This window comes from Neoarius graeffei, chromosome 23, assembly GCF_027579695.1.
Source record: "Neoarius graeffei isolate fNeoGra1 chromosome 23, fNeoGra1.pri, whole genome shotgun sequence".
Lineage (NCBI taxonomy): Eukaryota > Metazoa > Chordata > Actinopteri > Siluriformes > Ariidae > Neoarius > Neoarius graeffei.
Window position 1 is genome coordinate 27,028,795 of NC_083591.1, and position 18,505 is coordinate 27,047,299.

General features: G+C 40.1%; 1 protein-coding gene across 1 annotated transcript; it reads left to right on the top strand.

Moving 5' to 3' along the window:
* The first annotated feature begins 2,569 nt into the window (after nt 1-2,569).
* Nucleotides 2,570-16,945, top strand: LOC132871195 (ETS domain-containing transcription factor ERF-like). Its single transcript, XM_060905301.1, has 5 exons — nt 2,570-2,622; nt 8,323-8,551; nt 8,717-8,831; nt 16,206-16,284; nt 16,472-16,945. Coding segments are annotated over exons 1-5 (513 nt in total). The 5' UTR covers nt 2,570-2,621; the 3' UTR covers nt 16,561-16,945.
* The last annotated feature ends 1,560 nt before the right edge of the window (nt 16,946-18,505 follow it).

The following is an 18,505-nucleotide window of genomic DNA, read 5'->3' on the forward strand; positions in this document are numbered from 1 at the left end:
TTGCTGTACCTCCGGCATATGTCACAGTCAAGTACTATTTATTGCAAAATGGTGACACATTCTTGGTCTTTATTTTCAGAGCTTTGGATTAACCTCTGTAGGCGATCTGTGGATGCATGACCAAACTGCTTGTGAAGTTTCAGGAGAACTTTGTGTTTCTCATCTGTGGACATTTTTTTCTGTGTCTATAAGGATATCATCTTCAGTTTGATTCTTCTCAGTGCCTTTGTCTCTGATATCACACGGTAGTGGCCAGAACTGGTGAACTCGAGGTACAGGCTGCTTGAACATCACAGCACTGTCATTTTTCATGTCTAAAACTGTTCCAGCCCTCTTTAGGGATGTTTTGCTCAGCAGAAGTGGAATATCAAATTGAACCACTTCAGTTTCAACACAGCATTTTGTCTGACCTATATTAGCAGGTATTTTCACTTTTCTGTTTGAGTATACTACATTTCCATCTCCAAATTGAAATGGTCTGCAACTGGGAATTTCTGTTTGTAGCATCTTGTTCACTTGGTCTTGGCTGAGTTCCTTCATGTAGTTTTCTAGCCATTTCTTCCCACATACTGTACGAGCGCAAGCAGTGTCAATAATAGCTGACCCTTGTGATTCAGCCAGAAATATTTCTGAGTCAAGCATGGAGGCTTTAGTAAATAGTGTGATGTTACATTCCTCAACATTTACATCTGCAATTAATATTACATGTTCATTTTTCCTGTGAGGACAGTCATTAGTCCAGTGAAATGTGCTCTGACGAATGGCACATCGTCATCTTTTGCCAAATTTATCCAGTAGATTGGTGCCTGGTAATGGTTGCCTTTGTTGTCCCCTCTAACATGAAGTTATTCCATCTGTTCCTGCGGTCTTTGCTCTGTGAAAAACACCATATCCTGGTTCACTTGTATTCTGTTTGATGTGCCTGGCATTGTGCCTCCAAAAATCCTTTTCAGTGATGATTTCATAGAGGCAAATGTCAATTCCGTGCATGCTGTTAATGGCATTTGTCTGCTCTTCTCATCTAGACAAAAAGTGTCCAACAGTTTAAAAGCTAACACAGCATCAGGCAGTCTCATTGTTTTTATACTTTTTCATCCAGTTGTATCTCTGTTCAAAGTCAGTAATGTAGTCTGCCATGGACACAGCACTATTCTTTGAAATGCCATCAAAATAAGAGTAGGTTTCGTATTCCTGGTCTTTTTCCTCCTTTAAGAACACCTCATCCAGTTTCGTTAACAATGTCTGCATACCGTCATCGCTGTCCAAATCCTCTGTGGGTATTTACATCACGGTCTCCCTGGCTCTTCCTTCAAGGCCTGGAGTGACAGCAAGAGCCTGTTTCTTCTTATCGAACTCAGTAATACGTCTCCAGATGTTGACTTCATTTTTCCAACACTTGTATGGCTTGGCTTCATCAAACTTCAGCAGAATTCTGTAGTTACTAACCATCCTCTGTTACCAATGCTAGACTCAATAAATATGACGTTTATTTATACTTTAATTGCTTTATTCAGCTCACAATTACAGTCCAAAACAAAACAGTCCTCTTCACATGTGCCCCAACATCACAACAACACTGCACATGCCCCATCTGGGTCCAAGTGTGAACACTTTATGGTAAAAGTACATAACAGAGAGGAAATACCATAAAGTGCATAATAGCAGGGCAATACATGTTAACATGTCATTCCTCTTTACTTAGTTGAGTGGTTTTTGACATAATATGGATTACTGCTATTGTCGAATAGGGCTATTTACTGTATACCAACTGTACTTCAACATAACACAACTGATGGTCTCAAATGCATCAAGAAACCAAGAAATACCACAAATTAACTTTTGACAAGGCACACCTGTTAATTGAAAGTCATTCCAGGTGACTACCTCATGAAGCTTGTTAATGCCAATAGTGTGCAAAACTTTCATCAAGGTAAATGGTGGATACTTTGAAGAATCTAAAATATGGAACGTTTTATTTTTCACACTTTTTTTTGTTTACCACAAAATTCCATGTGTGTTATTTCATAGATTTGATGTCTTCAGTGTCATTCTGCAATATATAAAATAGTCAAAAGAAAGAAAAACCTACAAATGAGGTGTGTCCAAACTTTTGACTGGAACTGTAACCCATCCATCCATTATCTGTAGCCACTTATCTTGTTCTACAGGGTTGCAGGCAAGCTGGAGCCTATCCCAGCTGACTATGGGCGAGAGGCAGGGTACACCCTGGACAAGTCGCCAGGTTATCGAAGGGCTGACACAGAGACAACCAACCATTCACACACTCATTCACACCTACGGTCAATTTAGAGCCACCAATTAACCTAACCTGCATGTCTTTGGACTGTGGGGGAAACTGGAGCACCCAGAGGAAACTCATGCAGACATGGGGAGAACATGCAAACTCCACACAGAAAGGCCCTCGCCAGCCACTGGGCTCGAACCCAGGACCTTCTTGCTGTGAGGCGACAGTGCTAACTACTACACCACCATGCTGCCCCGGAACTGTAACCAAAATGTTTTAATCTATCGAGTATGCTACTAAAATTTTTATCTTCTTATAGATGCATTGTTGCTGCAGTTCAAATATTGGACCTCTCATTTCACCATACTGGAGCCAAAGTAAGTGCTTGTCTGTGTGTGTTTATGCAACTGGTGCTTTGATGTGCATGAGAATTACAATTCAGCAGAGGTTATCTGAGATTTTTTGAGTTCTCTGAGAATGCTGATGTACGTGTGTGTTTGATTTTTTTTTCACTTGAAAGAGCATATAGAGTAGATCTTTGCCAGAGTACATTGTAAAGCAGAAGCATGTATAAATGCACAGCAGTAATAATTAAAGCAATGAATTAAAACATAACTAATAAGAATATAACATGGATACAGTATACTAAAGTATTGTTTTTATTTTTTCTGAATTTACAATGTGTTTATTTTTTACTGTTAAAATACTTGCATTGTGTGGACTCTGTACTGCAGGTATTCATAAGACAAAAGTTAAGTACTTTGCAAAGTTTAGGTTACTGTTTTCAAACCAAATTATTTTCTACAGTTTAGTGTTTCTGCTGCTCTAATCGGCCAGAAGTAGTTATTACGGGATTAATACATAGCTCATGTTTCATGCAGTCCTAAAGTTAGCAAGTCAACTGTAGACCTCCGCCATAAAAGCATTACTGTAAGTGGCCAGAGCAATCTTCCAAGTGCAACCTTTTGACTGTCCATATGGAGCCATCCTCCACAGGAGCAATGTGATGAGACTCCAGCCAGACATGGGGTATCAGGATGGATTAGGCAGGTCTGAGGAGCAGAAGAGGTTAGCATCTCAATCTCGGAGGCTTGACATGTAACTCAGAAGGACAGATTTGGGTGGGGAGAGAGAGAGAGAGAAAACACAGGTTGTTAGGTATGCCCAATGTCACCTGATGAGTAAGAACAGTATACATTTTGTGCTGAGTGGAAGCAGGGACTCCGGCAAAACTGACTATGACAGCATAATTAAAAGGGCAGAGCCAGAAGGTAACATAGGCATGAGGGTGCCCCAGGACATAAAGCAGCCAGCCACTACGCGGTTAACAAACTTTAGTGAGCAAGTGAGTGGGGGAATGACAGCATCCATACATCCCAGTTTACCAAAACACTGTCTGAGGACCCTCCAGATCTACTCCATTACCTCATAAACACTATTAACAAAAGGCTTGACTAAACAGATATGTTTTCAGCCTGGACTTAAATTATGATATTGTGTCTGAGTCCCGAACACTACTTGGTAGGCTGTTCCATAACTGTGGGGCTTTGTAGGAAAAGGCTCTATCCCCTGATGTAGCCTTCACTATATGAGGTACCAGCAAATAGCCTGCATCTTTTGATCTAAGTAGGCATGGCGGGTCATAAAGAACCAGAAGTTCACTAAGGTACTGTGGCGCGAGACCATTCAGTGCTTTAAAGGTCAAGAGTAGTATTTTATAACAGGGTTTCTGCAGGCTTGAACAAGTTCAATTTAAGACTTTTTAAGACCATAACAGGTTAAATTTAAGACTTATGCCGCACAAAAAAATAAAAAATAAAGAAAATTGGGAGAGCCTGAATTACTTTCAAAATAACAAAATTTATCATCATTCACCAATGAACTCATTACATCCCTAGGGTGCGCGCTTGCATTAATGAGGAACAGAAACATAACATGAAGTGGAACTTTATGGCATTAGATCATTGACAAACCGACTAAATGGGGGTGTGGGGTCAGAGAGGGAGAAAGGTATGTTAGGAAAGGGTTTGAAAAAGTTTGAAAACCACTGCATTACGCTAGATCATTAACAAATTGATTAAATGGAGAGAGAGAGAGAGAGAGCACTACATTGCCGCAGCGGAACGTTTGGGCAATGTTAGAATCGGGAAACATGGCCTGAAAAAGCTCCCCAATCTTGTCACTGCTTTTATGAGTGATGCATTGTCACTGTGTTTAAAATCCACAACACTTCGGCTTTTAAAGTTGCAGTGGAGCCAAAGACATCCCGCAAATCACTGGATGAGGCATTCGATTCCGTACGGTTTGTGTGTTGTAACGTGACAGTTCGCACGGAGTTAGCTGATACACCATCTTGAGATGTGCTTGGACCTGACAACGGTGAACAAAATTGAGTGATGGCATGCGATTGTTGCAGACTTTTATGGGCAGCCTGGTGCTTCTCTGCTTTCGCATGTGATTCCAGTGCCTTTACACCCAGGGTGCCGAGTTTGAGAGTTGTTTTGCACAATGTGCAGTACGCCTCAAACGGATTGTTTGGTACACATTTTAACCAGTCTACGAAATCATTGTGTTCAAGCCAGCAGTCGTTAAACTTGCATTTGCCCATTTTGCTACAAACTGTGACAATCTTCCTCGCTTCTTTTAGGCTCTACTGTCTAAATGCGCGCGTACCATGCCCTGTGCATCACCATGCCAACCAGGCTAGACGCCGGATTCCACTGTGTCTCATTTGTAGTTTGCAGCGTAGCCTACTGATACTAAGTAGGCCTAGCCTATATGACTAATTATGAATATCACCAACCCATTTAACAAAAAAAAGCGAATGGGGTAAATGGACGTAAGGATTTAAGACTTCACAAAATTACATTTAAGACCTACAATGCAAAATATGCTCGTATTTTAGACTTTTTAAGGCCTTAAATTAGGATTATCAAATTTTAGACTTTTTAAGACTTTTTAAGACTCCGTGGAAACCCTGTTATAAACAATATGAAATTTGATTGGGAGCCAATGCAGTGTGGATAAGACAGGGGTGATGTGGTCATATTTTCTAGTTCTCTTAAGGACTCTTGCTGCTGCATTTTGAACTAACTGGAGCTTGTTTATGCACTTATTGGAACATCCAGACAGTAAGGCATTACAATAATCCAACCTGGAGGTAACAAAAGCATTAACTAGTTTTTCTGTGTTGTGTAGTGACATTAAATTATTTATCTTAGCAATATTTCTGAGATGAAAGAAAGCTATCCAGGTAATGTTATTGAATTGAGTTTCAAATGAAAAACTGGGGTCAATAATCACCCCGAGGTCTTTTATTGCTGCACGTGAAGAAACAGAAAGGCAATCCAGAGTTAGTGTGTAATCAGAAAACCTACTTCTAGCTGCATGTGGTCCTAGTACAAGTAATTCTGTCTTGTCAGAATTAAGCAGAAGGAAGTTCATAAGCATCCAGTGTCTGTCCTTTACACATTCCTCAATTCTATTAAGCTGGTGTCTCTCATCTGGTTTTGCAAAAACATACAACTGTGTGTCATCAGCATAACAATGGAAACTAATACCATGCTTACGAATAATATCACTCAGAGGTAACATATATATATATATATAAAAAAAAAAAAAGCAGTGGGCCCAAGACAGAACCTTGTGGAACACCAAACTTTACCTCAGTATGTCTAGACAAATCAACATTTATATCAACATACTGATACTGGTCAGTTAAATAAGAGCTGAGCCAGGAGAGGGCTATTCCTTTAACTCCCACAACATTTTCTAGTCTATCTAAAAGAATGGAATGATCAATGGTATCAAATGCTGCACTAAGCTCAAGCAACACAAGTAGCAGATGCCAACAGTAGGTCATTTACTACTTTAACCAGTGCTGTCTCTGTGCCATGATGAGGTCTAAATCCTGACTGATAAATTTCATGGATGTCATTCCTATGTAAATATGAGCATAACTGCTGTGCGACAGCTTTTTCTAGGATCTTTGAGATAAAGGGGAGGTTTGATATTGGCTGATAATTTACTTATTTAGTTTCCACTGTTATGCTGATGACACACAGTTGTATGTTTCTGCAAAACCAGATGAGACACACTAGCTTAATAGAATTGAGTATTGTGCAAAAGACATTAGACACTGGCTGACAGAGATCAAGGTCAGGTTTTTTAATCAGGGGTTTGATAACTGCTAGTTTAAAGGATTTGAGTACATAGCCAATCCTAAAAGAACAACTTATTATTTTTAGAAGCGGTTCAATTACTTCAGGTATTATCTGTTTGAATAGTCGTGCTTGTAAGGAATCTAGTTTACAAGTTGAGGATTTTGATGTGGAGATTAATGAAATTAGTTCGATTTCTCAAAGGGGAGTAAAACATTCTATTTGCTGATCTGATAGTTATATTGTTAACTACAGGGATACTTAAATTGTTACTTGAGTTGTCTGACCTTAAATTAGTAGTTTGAATTTTTTGTCAGATATTTTCAATATTGTCATTGAAAAAAATTCATGAAGTTGTTGCTACTACATACTGCAAGCACCTTTTGCTTGTAATATAGCACAGTATTTTTTGGTAAGAGTCTATCAACTTGGCACATCTTTATTTGGCAATTCAATTGTAGTCCTGCTTGCAAAAATTTTCCAGAACTATTAAATTGTGAGGGGATTTCTTGTGCACAGCCCTCTTCTGGCTCTGGGCTCTGACTGTGCCATTCCAAAACATTGAACATCATCTGAGCCACTTTGATGACTTGTGCTTTTGGTCATTATCATGTTGGAAGGTGAAATTTTCTTCATCTTAAGCTGTCTAACAGTGACCTGCAGGTTTTGTGCCAAAATAGATTGGTATTTGGAGCTATCCATGATTTCCTTGATCTTGAATAGAGCCCCAGTCCCTGCTGAAGAGAAGCAGCACCACAGCATGATGTCACCACCACCATGCTTCATCATTGGTATTGTGTTTTTTTTTGGATGAGACGCTCTCTTGTTTTTGTGCCAAATATCCATCCATCCATTGTGTATACCACTTATCCTACTGAGGGTCATGGGTGAGGTGGAGCCAATCCCAGCTGACGTCGGGGCAAGAGGCAGGGTACAGTGCACCTTGGACAGGTCTCCAATATATCACATGGCTAGTACAGAGAGATAAACAAACAGTCATTTACACTCATGTTCACACCTCTGGGCAATTTGGAGCAGCCAGCTGACCTAGTCTGCATATTTTTGTACTGTGGGAAGAAACTAGAGCACCCAGAAGAAGACCACACAGGCATGGGGAGAACACGCAAACTCCACACCAATAGGCCCCGTTTGACTGGCAGGTTTGAACCCAGAACCTGCTTGCTGTGAGGCTACAGTGCTAACCACTGATACACCGTGTTGCCTGCAACACACACATCTTGTGCTAAAAAATTCTAACTTGTTCTCATCAGGCCATTCCACATTTTGCCACATGGTTTGGTAAAATTTAGGCAGGCTTGGATGTACCTCAAAGACTGGGAAGTATGACACCTGCTGCTTTATCCCATTACAGGATATCTTGGATTCAACTCCACATCCCATGGACTGATCTGAGAGGTATTCTCAACCTGAACCCAAAGTGAGCCCTTTGGGCCAGTGTGGGGGTACTGTCCCATCGTCTTTTGTGCCCACAGAAGTGAAAATAAATGAAAGGTCAAGATTTAGCCAACTACATAATCATATTAGCTATTAACTTGAAATGGATCCTTTTTTACTTTTTGTACACATGGTTGATGGTGGAGTGTACCACTAATTAGGACTAAGCTCTTTTGTTATTGAGTCAATTCTGAGCTCTTGTAGTTAGTGGAGAACAACTGCAGTGCTTACCTCTGAAAATTGCACCCACTTTACTGATGGCAAAAGTCATCATGGTACACCTCTAGTGCAGATGCAAAGCAAAAAAAAAAAAATTCTGACCAGCATGCATTGTGCCAAGGCAAATGACAATTTGTCTGACTAGGCCTGTATTATATTGAACATACCTAATCCATCTGTTATTAAAGTTACCTGAAGCTCATTATTGGTTAAATGTTAACTGTTTCGGCCTCTTTCCAGCAGTGTTGTTTCCTGATTGGGCATATAAACCAGCCTGGTCTCCAGGTTCTCGACAAGTCCAGCTGTGGCATTTCCTGTTGGAGTTGTTAGAGCAGGGTCAGGGTGGAGTTATCACGTGGGGTGGTGAATGGGGAGAGTTTATAATCCAAGACCCTGAGCAACTGGCCAAGCTGTGGGGAGAGAGGAAGGGAAAGCCACATATGAACTATGACAAACTGAGCAGAGCACTGAGGTACACACACACACACACACACACACACACACACACACGTAAATAAATATACATATTCAAATGGACACATGCATTCAAAAGGAAGCCTTCCATGACTAAAACAGTGGAACTCTAAGGAATGTATACTATTAATACATGTATACATACCATTTCTATTATTGACAGATATTACTACAATAAGCGGATTCTCTACAAGACCAAAGGAAAGCGATTCACATATAAGTTTAACTTCAGCAAACTGATCTTGGTGAACTATCCCAATCTGCCTAGCTGCCAACAGGTATGTGTTCTACCAAATATATTACACAGTGGTAAGAAAAAAATAAGTGAACCTTTTGGAATAACCTGCATTAATGTATAAATGTATCCTAAAAATATGGTCTGACCTTCATCTAAGATACAATAATGAAAAAATACAATCTGTTTTAACTAATAATGCACAGCATATTACTTTGTTTTTGTTCATATTGAATACATCATTCAAACATTCACAGTGTTTGCTGGAAAAAGTATGTGAACCCTTAGGCAGATTAGATTAGATTAGATTAGATTAGATTAGATTAGATTAGATTAGATTAGATTAGATTCACTTTATTCATCCCACATCGGGGAAATTCGCGTGTTACAGTAGCAAGAAAATGTCAAACAGATAACAAATAAAACTGAAATAAAAAGTAGATAAACGAAGGATTAAATACAGAGGGCTATTTGCATTATCTACCGTGAAAAAATATATAAAAATTGCCTTATTGAGAGGCTCGGGAAAATTGCACATTACAGGTAGACTCTGTATATATACACACATATACATAAATTATTTATATATAAGTATGCATAAAAATAGTTTAGGGCCTATATTAATTGCACATAATTGCATCGATGAGAGATGGCAGAGGTAGTAGTGGTGAAGTAGTGCAAATATAACGACAAACAGGTTATTGGTGCTACGTTACAAGTTGTGGGTGTTATACAGTCTGACAGCAGTAGGTATGAATGACCTGCGGTACCTCTCCTTCTTACACCGTGGGTGTAGCAGTCTACTAATAAGGCTACATCCACACGACAACGGCAACGAGATTTTATTTTTTTAAATATCGCATCCACATGGTCAACGGATTAGTAAAATATCAGGTACATATGGCAACGCAACGCTTGCTGAAAACGATGCAATACACATGCCACACCTCTATGTGCGCTGTAAGACGGTCCCATCGGAGACACCAGAACAATAGAAGTAGTAGACGCATGCGCATAAACCCCTTCTTCTGTAGCATCAGCCACATAAAGTTTTGATTATTAGTCAGTAGCGTAAAACGAAAGATGCGGAAAGAGGAATGAATGGGGGTAGATGGAAGCCGGTACGCCAACATTCTGATATCCTCCAGAATTCTTTAATGGTCCGGAATAAATTGAATGCTACACGTTGATGGATTACTTTGTTCTTCTACGCCCTTTTTGAGGACTGTATTGTCAGACTTAAACCAACATGTGAAGAGGTGAGATCGCTCCTTTTTTTTTTTTCCTATTTTTGCTGGCGGGATTGTTTTTGTTTTTGGAAAGCACACGGGCGGTGCTCGGTTTGGTACTGCTTCCGCAGTGTTTGGACTAAAGACTCTGCCCTAAGGGCTATTCTCTCACTCTCTCTCTCTCTCTCTCTCTCTCTCTCTCTCTCTCTCTCTCTCTCTCACTTTGCACCATTACACAATAAATATTCACAGTGAAAATATTTTGTAAGCACGTTTCATGAACCAAGTTATAGGATTTGTTGACAACTCGCATCGAGTTCGTTACACTTCTACCCTGCGTGAAGCACTGACAGTCATGTGGTTGTGATGTCATCGTAAACAAATCCGTTCTACTCATCCAGACGACTTCGCAACGGCGCCGTTGCCAGATTTTTCCACTCTGGAACCCGTTCTCAAAAGATTTCGTTTTGGGGCACCCAAAACACCAGTGCCGTGTGGATGCCAGGCCGAAACGATAAACAATTTTATCAGATTCACCTGAATCTGTTGCCGTGTGGACAGGCCTAAACGAGCTGCTTAAAGCCCCCACAGCCTCATGTAGGGGGTGAGAGGGGTTATCCATGATTGTGGTCAGCTTGGCTAACATCCTCCTCTCACCCACCACCTCAATGGAGTCCAGAGGACAGTTCAACTAAGGCCCTGTCCACACGGCAACGGATTCAGGTGAATCCGATACAATTGTTTATCGTTTAGGCCTGGCGTCCACACGGCACCGGCGTTTTGGGTGCCCCAAAACGCAATCTTTTGAGAACGGGTTCCAGAGTGGAAAGATCTGGCAACGTTGCTGTTGCGAAGTCGTCTGGATGAGTAGAACGGATTTGTTTACGATGACGTCACAACCACATGACTGTCAGTGCTTCACGCCGGGTAGAAGTGTAACGAACTCGATGAGAGTTGTCAACAAATCCTATAACTTGGTTGATGAAACGCGCTTACAAAATATTTTCACTGTGAATATTTATTGTGTAATGGTGCAAAGTGAGAGAGAGAGAAAATAGCCCTTAGGGCAGATTCAATCCCGCCAGCAAAAATAGGGAAAAAAAGGAGCGATCTCACCTCTTCAGATGTTGGTTTAAGTCCTACAATACATTCCTCAAAAAGGGCGTAGAACAACAAATTAATCCATCAACGTGTAGCATTCAATTTATTCCGGACCATTAAAGACGCCGCCTTCCGCGTAGAATCATACGTCATCCTCGCCGCCATATTGGATAGGTCAAAGTGGAGAATAAAGATGCCTCATTCATGTGCTGCGTTTAACTGTACCAACAGGTTTACCGTCCAAATGAGATCACATGGGATTACCTTTCACAGGTGAGACTGGAAAAATACTTTTCATTGTATTTGGTCATTATAATGTAATTTTACGAACAGATTTTCCTGACTTTGTGGCTAATATGAAGTCTCGCGCATAATAGTTTATGCGCATGCGTCCTTACTACTTCTATTGTTCTGGTGTCTCCGAAGGGACCGTCTTACAGCGCCCCTAGAGGTGTGGCATGTGTATTGCATCGTTTTCAGCAAGCATTGCGTTGCCATATGGACCTGATATCTTACTGATCGTTGCCCATGTGGACGCGATATTTTTTTTAATAACATCTCGTTGCCATTGTCGTGTGGATGTAACCTAAAGCTAACTGGAGTCAGGCATTAGCAAACCTGAAGTCCAATCAATGAAACAAATTTGGAGCTGTAGGGTAGAGCTACTTTGACATTCAAACATTTTGTTTGCTATTCACAAGAAGCATCTGCTGATGTGAACCATACCTCACAAAAGAGAGAGCTCAGAATACTTAAGATCAAGAATCGTTGATTTGCATAAAGCTGGAAAGGGTTACAAAGCAATCTCAATGTGTTTTTAAATACTCATCAGTTCACTGTTAAACAAATTAAGGCCCTGTCCACATGGCAACGGATTCAGGGGAATCTGATAAAATTGTTTATCGTTTTGGCCTGGTGTCCACACGGCACCGGCGTTTTGGGTGCCCCAAAACAATATTTTTTGAGAACGGGTTCCAGAGTGGAAAAATCTGGCAACGGCACCGTTGCAAAGTCGTCTGGATGAGTAGAACGGATTTGTTTACGATGACGTCACAACCACATGACTAGAACAAGCAGCACTCTTGCTGTTTTGTATGAACCACTGCATTGCATTCACTTTTGTGTACAGTTTTTCTTTTAAATAAACAAGTAACTGAACCATTTCTTGAATTTCTTTTTTTTAATTGGATAAGACTGCTTTTCAAAATGTTCACACACAATATAAAAAGTTATATAAATTATATAAAAATGCTTTTCAAAATGTTCACACAATAAAAAAATTAAGTTATATAAAACTATGCACACTAATAAAACTAATTTGTACACACAGAAGGCACGATTTCCTCACGTAGTCACAGCTATCTTCTTGTTGTTGTGCGTTTGTTCCTGTGAGTACTTCACGCCGGGTAGAAGAAGGGGTTTATGCGCATGCGTCCTACTTCTATTGTTCTGGTGTCTCCAATGGGACCGTCTTACAGTGCACGTAGAGGTGTGGCATGTGTATTGCATCGTTTTCAGCAAGCATTGCGTTGCCATATGTACCTGATATTTTACTGATCTGTTGCCCATGTGGACGTGATAGTTTTTTTAATAAAATCTCGTTGCCGTTGTCGTGTGGATGTAGCCTTAGATGGTTTAGTACTTTGGCTAGTCTCCCTAGATAGAAGACTTGGCCCAGCCAAGATTATTCCAAAGGCTCAAAGCAGAATCCTCAATGAGCTCAAAGAAGAACCCTACAGAAACAAAGGCTCGAAGGAATCTATGGAACTGGCTAATATATCTGTTCAGGAGTCTACCATAGACAAAACATTGAACAGACAGGATGTCCATGGCAGGACACCGTAGAGGAAACTGCTGCTCTCCAAAAAACATTGCTGCATGCCTGACGTTTGCCAAAGAGCACCTTGACACTCTACAATGGTACTGGGAAAATGTTTTGTGGACTGATGAAATGAAGGTTGAATTATTTGGGAAAAATACAGAGTACTACATATGGCATAAAAAGGGCACATGAAAATATCATCCCAATGGTGAAGTACAGTGGAGAGAGCATCATGATTTTGGGCTGCTTTTGCTGCCTTAGAGCCTGAACAGCTTGCGGTCATTTGAGGGGAAACTGAATTCCCAAGTTTTTCAAGGTATCCTCTCGGATAATGTTAGGGTGGCTGTCTGCCAGCTGAAGTTCAGTAGAAGTTGGGTGATGCAGCAGGACAATGACCTAAAACATCAAAGTAAATCTCTGACAAAATTGCTTAAAAAAAAAGACAAATCCACCTTTTGGAGTGGCCCAGTCAGACCCAGACTTTAAAGGAAATGTCTCGCAAATAAACAAACTGAGCTAAAAGTCAGTTTTTAGTCTGTTTTATATTTACTGTGTGTGTGTGTATGTATATATATATATATATATATATATATATATATATATATATATACACACACACAGAGTGAGGCAAAAAAGTATTTAGTCAGTCACCAATTGTGCAAGTCCTCCCACTTTAAAAGATGAGAGAGGCCTGTAATTTTCATCATAGGTATACCTCAACTATGAGAGACAAAATGAGAAAAAAAAATCCAGAAAAATCACTGTCTGACTTTTAAAGAATTGATTTGCAAATTATGGTGGAAAATAAGTACTTGGTCAATAACAAAAGTTCATCTCAACACTTGGTTATATACCCTTTGTTGGCAATGACAGAGGTCAAATGTTTTCTGTAAGTCTTCACAAGGTTTTCACACACTGTTGCTGGCATTTTGGCCCATTCCTCCATGCAGATCTCTAGAGCAATGATGTTTTGGGGCTGTCGCTGGGCAACACGGACTTTCAACTCCCTCCAAAGATTTTCTATGGGGTTGAGATCTGGAAACTGGCTAGGCCACTCCAGGACCTTGAAATGCTTCTTACGAAGCCACTCCTTTGTTGCCCAGGCAGTGTGTTTGGGATCATTGTCATGCTGAAAGACCCAGCCACATTTCATCTTCAATGCCCTTGCTGATGGAAGGAGGTTTTCACTCAAAATCTCACGATACATGGCCCCCTTCATTCTTTCCTTTACACGGATCAGTCATCCTGGTCCCTTTGCAGAAAAACAGCCCCAAAGCATGATGTTTCCACCCTCATGCTTCACAGTAGGTATGGTGTTCTTTGGATGCAACTCAGCATTCTTTCTCCTCCAAACATGACAAGTTGAGTTTTTACCAAAAAGTTCTATTTTGGTTTCATCTGACCATATGACATTCTCCCAATCCTCTTCTGGATCATCCAAATGCTCTCTAGCAAACTTCAGATGGGCCAGGACATGTACTGGCTTAAGCAGGGGGACACGTCTGGCACTGCAGGATTTGAGTCCCTGGCGGCGTAGTGTTTGGAGTGTGACTGTTTAAGGTTGTGGACAGGTGTCTTTTATACTGATAACGAGTTCAAACAGGTGCCATTAATACAGGTAACGAGTGGAGGACAGAGGAGCCTCTTAAAGAAGTTGTTACAGGTCTGTGAGAGCCAGAAATCTTGCTTGTTTGTAGGTGACCAAATACTTATTTTACCGAGGAATTTACCAATTAATTCATTAAAAATCCTACAATGTGATTTCCTGGATTCTTTCCCCCCATTCTGTCTCTCATAGTTGAAGTGTACCTATGATAAAAATTACATGCCTCTCTCATCTTTTTAAGTGGGAGAACTTGCACAATTGGTGGCTGACTAAATACTTTTTTGCCCCACTGTGTGTGTGTGTGTGTGTGTGTGTGTGTATATATATATATATATATATATATATATATATATATATATATATACACACATGAGAGAGAGAGAGCTGCATGTTGAATTTCTTCTTAACGATATAGCCACTAAAGTGATGAAAATAGACGAGACTCTTTTTTGTCAGGGAGGCCACCATAACTCCATCGTGCATAATGTCATTTTCTGTGAGCACAGCAGAGGTGTACAAGTGCATGCTATACTATAATGTAATATTATGGTCTAGCGTGACTTCTCGGTCAATTTGTTTGCATTTCTCCACAAAAATTATGGCAATGAAGTATTAGAAATGGAATCAAAATAAAGTAGTGGCTAGTTTATTGCCTGTTTATTTAAAACATATTTACCTGCTTATCTTCCATCCGTTTGATGTGTGACATGGTATGCTGTCATGCTGCCAGTGTCAGTGTTTTGTGGTGAAATAAAGTTGGGATCACGTCTGGCTTCAGTTGTCATTTCTGCCTCGTGTCTCCCTTCTTCCCAGTGATTTTTTTTTCATACAAGTCCTCCACAAAACAATCTTCTGTAAAATGCTCACTGCACAATTTGCTGCTTTTCCCAGGAGTAAAGTTTTCTCGCTTTACTTGATGAAGCCAATCAGCCAAACATCTTGGATCCAGGATGGAATGATGTGCGGAATCCTACATCATGCAGCGCCACCCTTGTTTTCATCTTCTAATACATCCATTTATTTGGCTAATCCAGTATGGCTGCACCCAGGGAAATGGCCCGACGGACTGATGTTACAACTTTAGCATGTGTTTTTTTAAGCTAAAGTCTGCTTATTTTTTTTTTTCATCTAGAACATCTTGTATTAATGTATAATGATGGCATTTCATAACCCTGTAATTTTTAAATTTCCTGGTTAATCGGTTTAACCCAATAGAGAGTCATTCACACCAGACATCCAATGAAGATGGCTGAGCTGAAGCAGTTCTGTCAGGAAGAATGGTCCAAAATTCCTTCTTAATGTTTTGCAAGTCTGATCCACAGCAATCAGAAGTGTTTGAGGTTATTGCTGCCAAAGGAAGTTCAACCAGTTATTAAATCCAAGAGTTCACTTACTTTTTCCATCTGCCCTGTGAATGTTTAATGGATGGGTTCAATAAAGACATGAAAGATTATAATTGTGTTACTAGTTAAAACACATGGTTTTTGTACATTATTTTAACTTGGATGAAGGTCATACCATATTTTAAGATAAATTTGTACATAAATGCAGGTAATTCTAGAGGGTTCACTTTCTTTTACTTGCCACTGTAGAATAATGAACCTAGCACACAGTGTAGAGTATGTGTCTTTTTTTTTTCTTTTTTCTCCTCTCTCATAGGTATTTCAGTCTGGAAATGCTCTTCCATTCTCACATTTTATTTCTGATGTATCACTTTACAGCCCATCTGTGGACAGAGGTATTGAAAACCACTTCCCTGATCCTTTGTATACAGTATCATGCAACAAGATGCCTAGGGATGTCTTTGTATGTTTGACTGTTTTTATATAATTTTTGTCTCAAAAAAAGTCTTGTCTTCTAACAACTAGCACATATCTGCAGCTATTACAAATCACTCACACTCATGCATGTATGTCTGTCAACAGCTCAATCATCAGTCTCGCACCCTTTGCTGCTCCCCTATTGCTTCTCAAAGCCACTTCCCTTTTCTCAGACCAATCCATACCAAGGATAGTTTCCTCTCCTTTCTGCCCTGCCCTCTTCAGCAATAAACCTGTCAGAGCTCTTACACCTGACGCCATTCAACTTGTCTCTGCACTTTGGTACAACTTGAACCAGCTGGCCAACAAAAGGTAGTGCAGAGTTGTGTTTAAACAGAGCTACAGCATCAAGCCAGATGGATGAAAATGAAGAACAAGAAAAACAGCTGTAACTACAGAAAGTGGGAGGTGGAGGAGTGAATACTTGGTCCCAATCATGAATCGCTACAGCTTGCAGGCCGGTGGTTGTTCTTGCAACAGGGGTTTTCAAGCAAACATCCCACTAAAATGTACAGTATGTCAACTTAGAATTCAATGATTAACTTACTGAACGTTTTCTGTTAATATACCCAGAGTTTTATGATGGTGCTGTTTCTACTCTTCTTGGATGATATTTGTTTCTTAATTAATTCATACTTTGTGCATTAGCCGAAACAATTATTTTAAGACTGTAGCTCAAGAGCAATGTATTTTTGTGTGTGAGTATAATCTACATGAGTAAACAAATTGTACATTTTTCAATAATAAAAAACAAATACGTTCCCAGCTGGAACAAATTATTATGTACAGGTGATTTTGAAGAAAATCAAGGACCTGTCAGTGTTTGCCTGGCTGCAGATAATTAGATTTATGTTCAAGATTCAAGATTGCTTTGTCGTCATTGTATAAGATACACAACGAAATGCTGGTTTGTGGATGCAGGGCTAGGATTGGCATGTTATTATCTACAAGAAACATCGATTGATTGATGCCTACCAACCCACAGTGAGGGGAAAAATGCCATCTTAAGTGAAAACTACTTTATATTTGGGTCTTCCCCTGATTCATAAGTTGCATAAACTGCTTTGCACCAAGTCCATATCCCACTATGGCACCATCATTTTGTGCAGGGGTTGGAGACCTTTCAGGAAGGTGGAGTGTTTGTTTGTTTAAACACGAGTTTATTTACTTTAGGCACTGTTTGAATGTACACCTTTAGAGTAGACCCAAAAAGGGATGTTTCAAGTCAATTAGAGGGAAAACACTTCCATTTGCCTACATACAGCTAGCAATGTAGATGAAGCATGCTGAGTGTAGAATGTGGGCTATCCCCAAACTGTTCCCCAAAGTTTGAAAGGATAAATATTTTCTAAAAATCCTATGTATGTGGTGGCATTAACATTTCTCTTCACTGGCACTAAGTGGCCTAGCCCAAACGTGTTCCTGCATGACGAGGTCCCTGAAGACATGATGTGCCAAGGTTGGTGTGGGAGAACTCAAATGGTCTGCACAGCACTCTGACCTCAACCCCACTGAACACTTTTAGGATGAATTGGAATGCTGACTACACCCCAGGCTGTCCTGTTCAACATCAGTGAGCAACCTCACTAATGCTCTTGCAGTTGAATGGGCACACATCCTAACAGTCACATGACGATTAACTGCACATGCCAGTTAAGTGACTTGACTCATAAGATGTCAAGAATATCAAGAGCATGTATATTGAATGATAGGGAAATGTGGAGGGAAAAACATCAAGGTGATTAAAATGCTCATTCATGATCAGGAATTGCTTTTTCTTGATCAGGGTGGTGGTTGGCCAAAAGTTCTAAAATGAAAAATGACAAACACAAGGATTTATATGTGTGAGTGACTGACAGTGAGGTGGAACTACTGCTTAATGTTACACTTGGGTCTTTTCCAAAACCTCTGCAATGCAGATTGTATCATGAAAGAGGTGGATTCAGGAGTAGTACAGTGCATTTCATATTCAGGTGCCTTCACAAAATAAATTATAGACCATAAAGGAATAATGTGATCAGCAGCCATGTTAGATAAAGTCCTAATATGTTCATAACACATGCAGTCCCACAACGGGCATCCACGGGTTCACACTGTGCTGTCAGAATTTACAAAAGCATGTGTCTTTTTTTTTTTCCA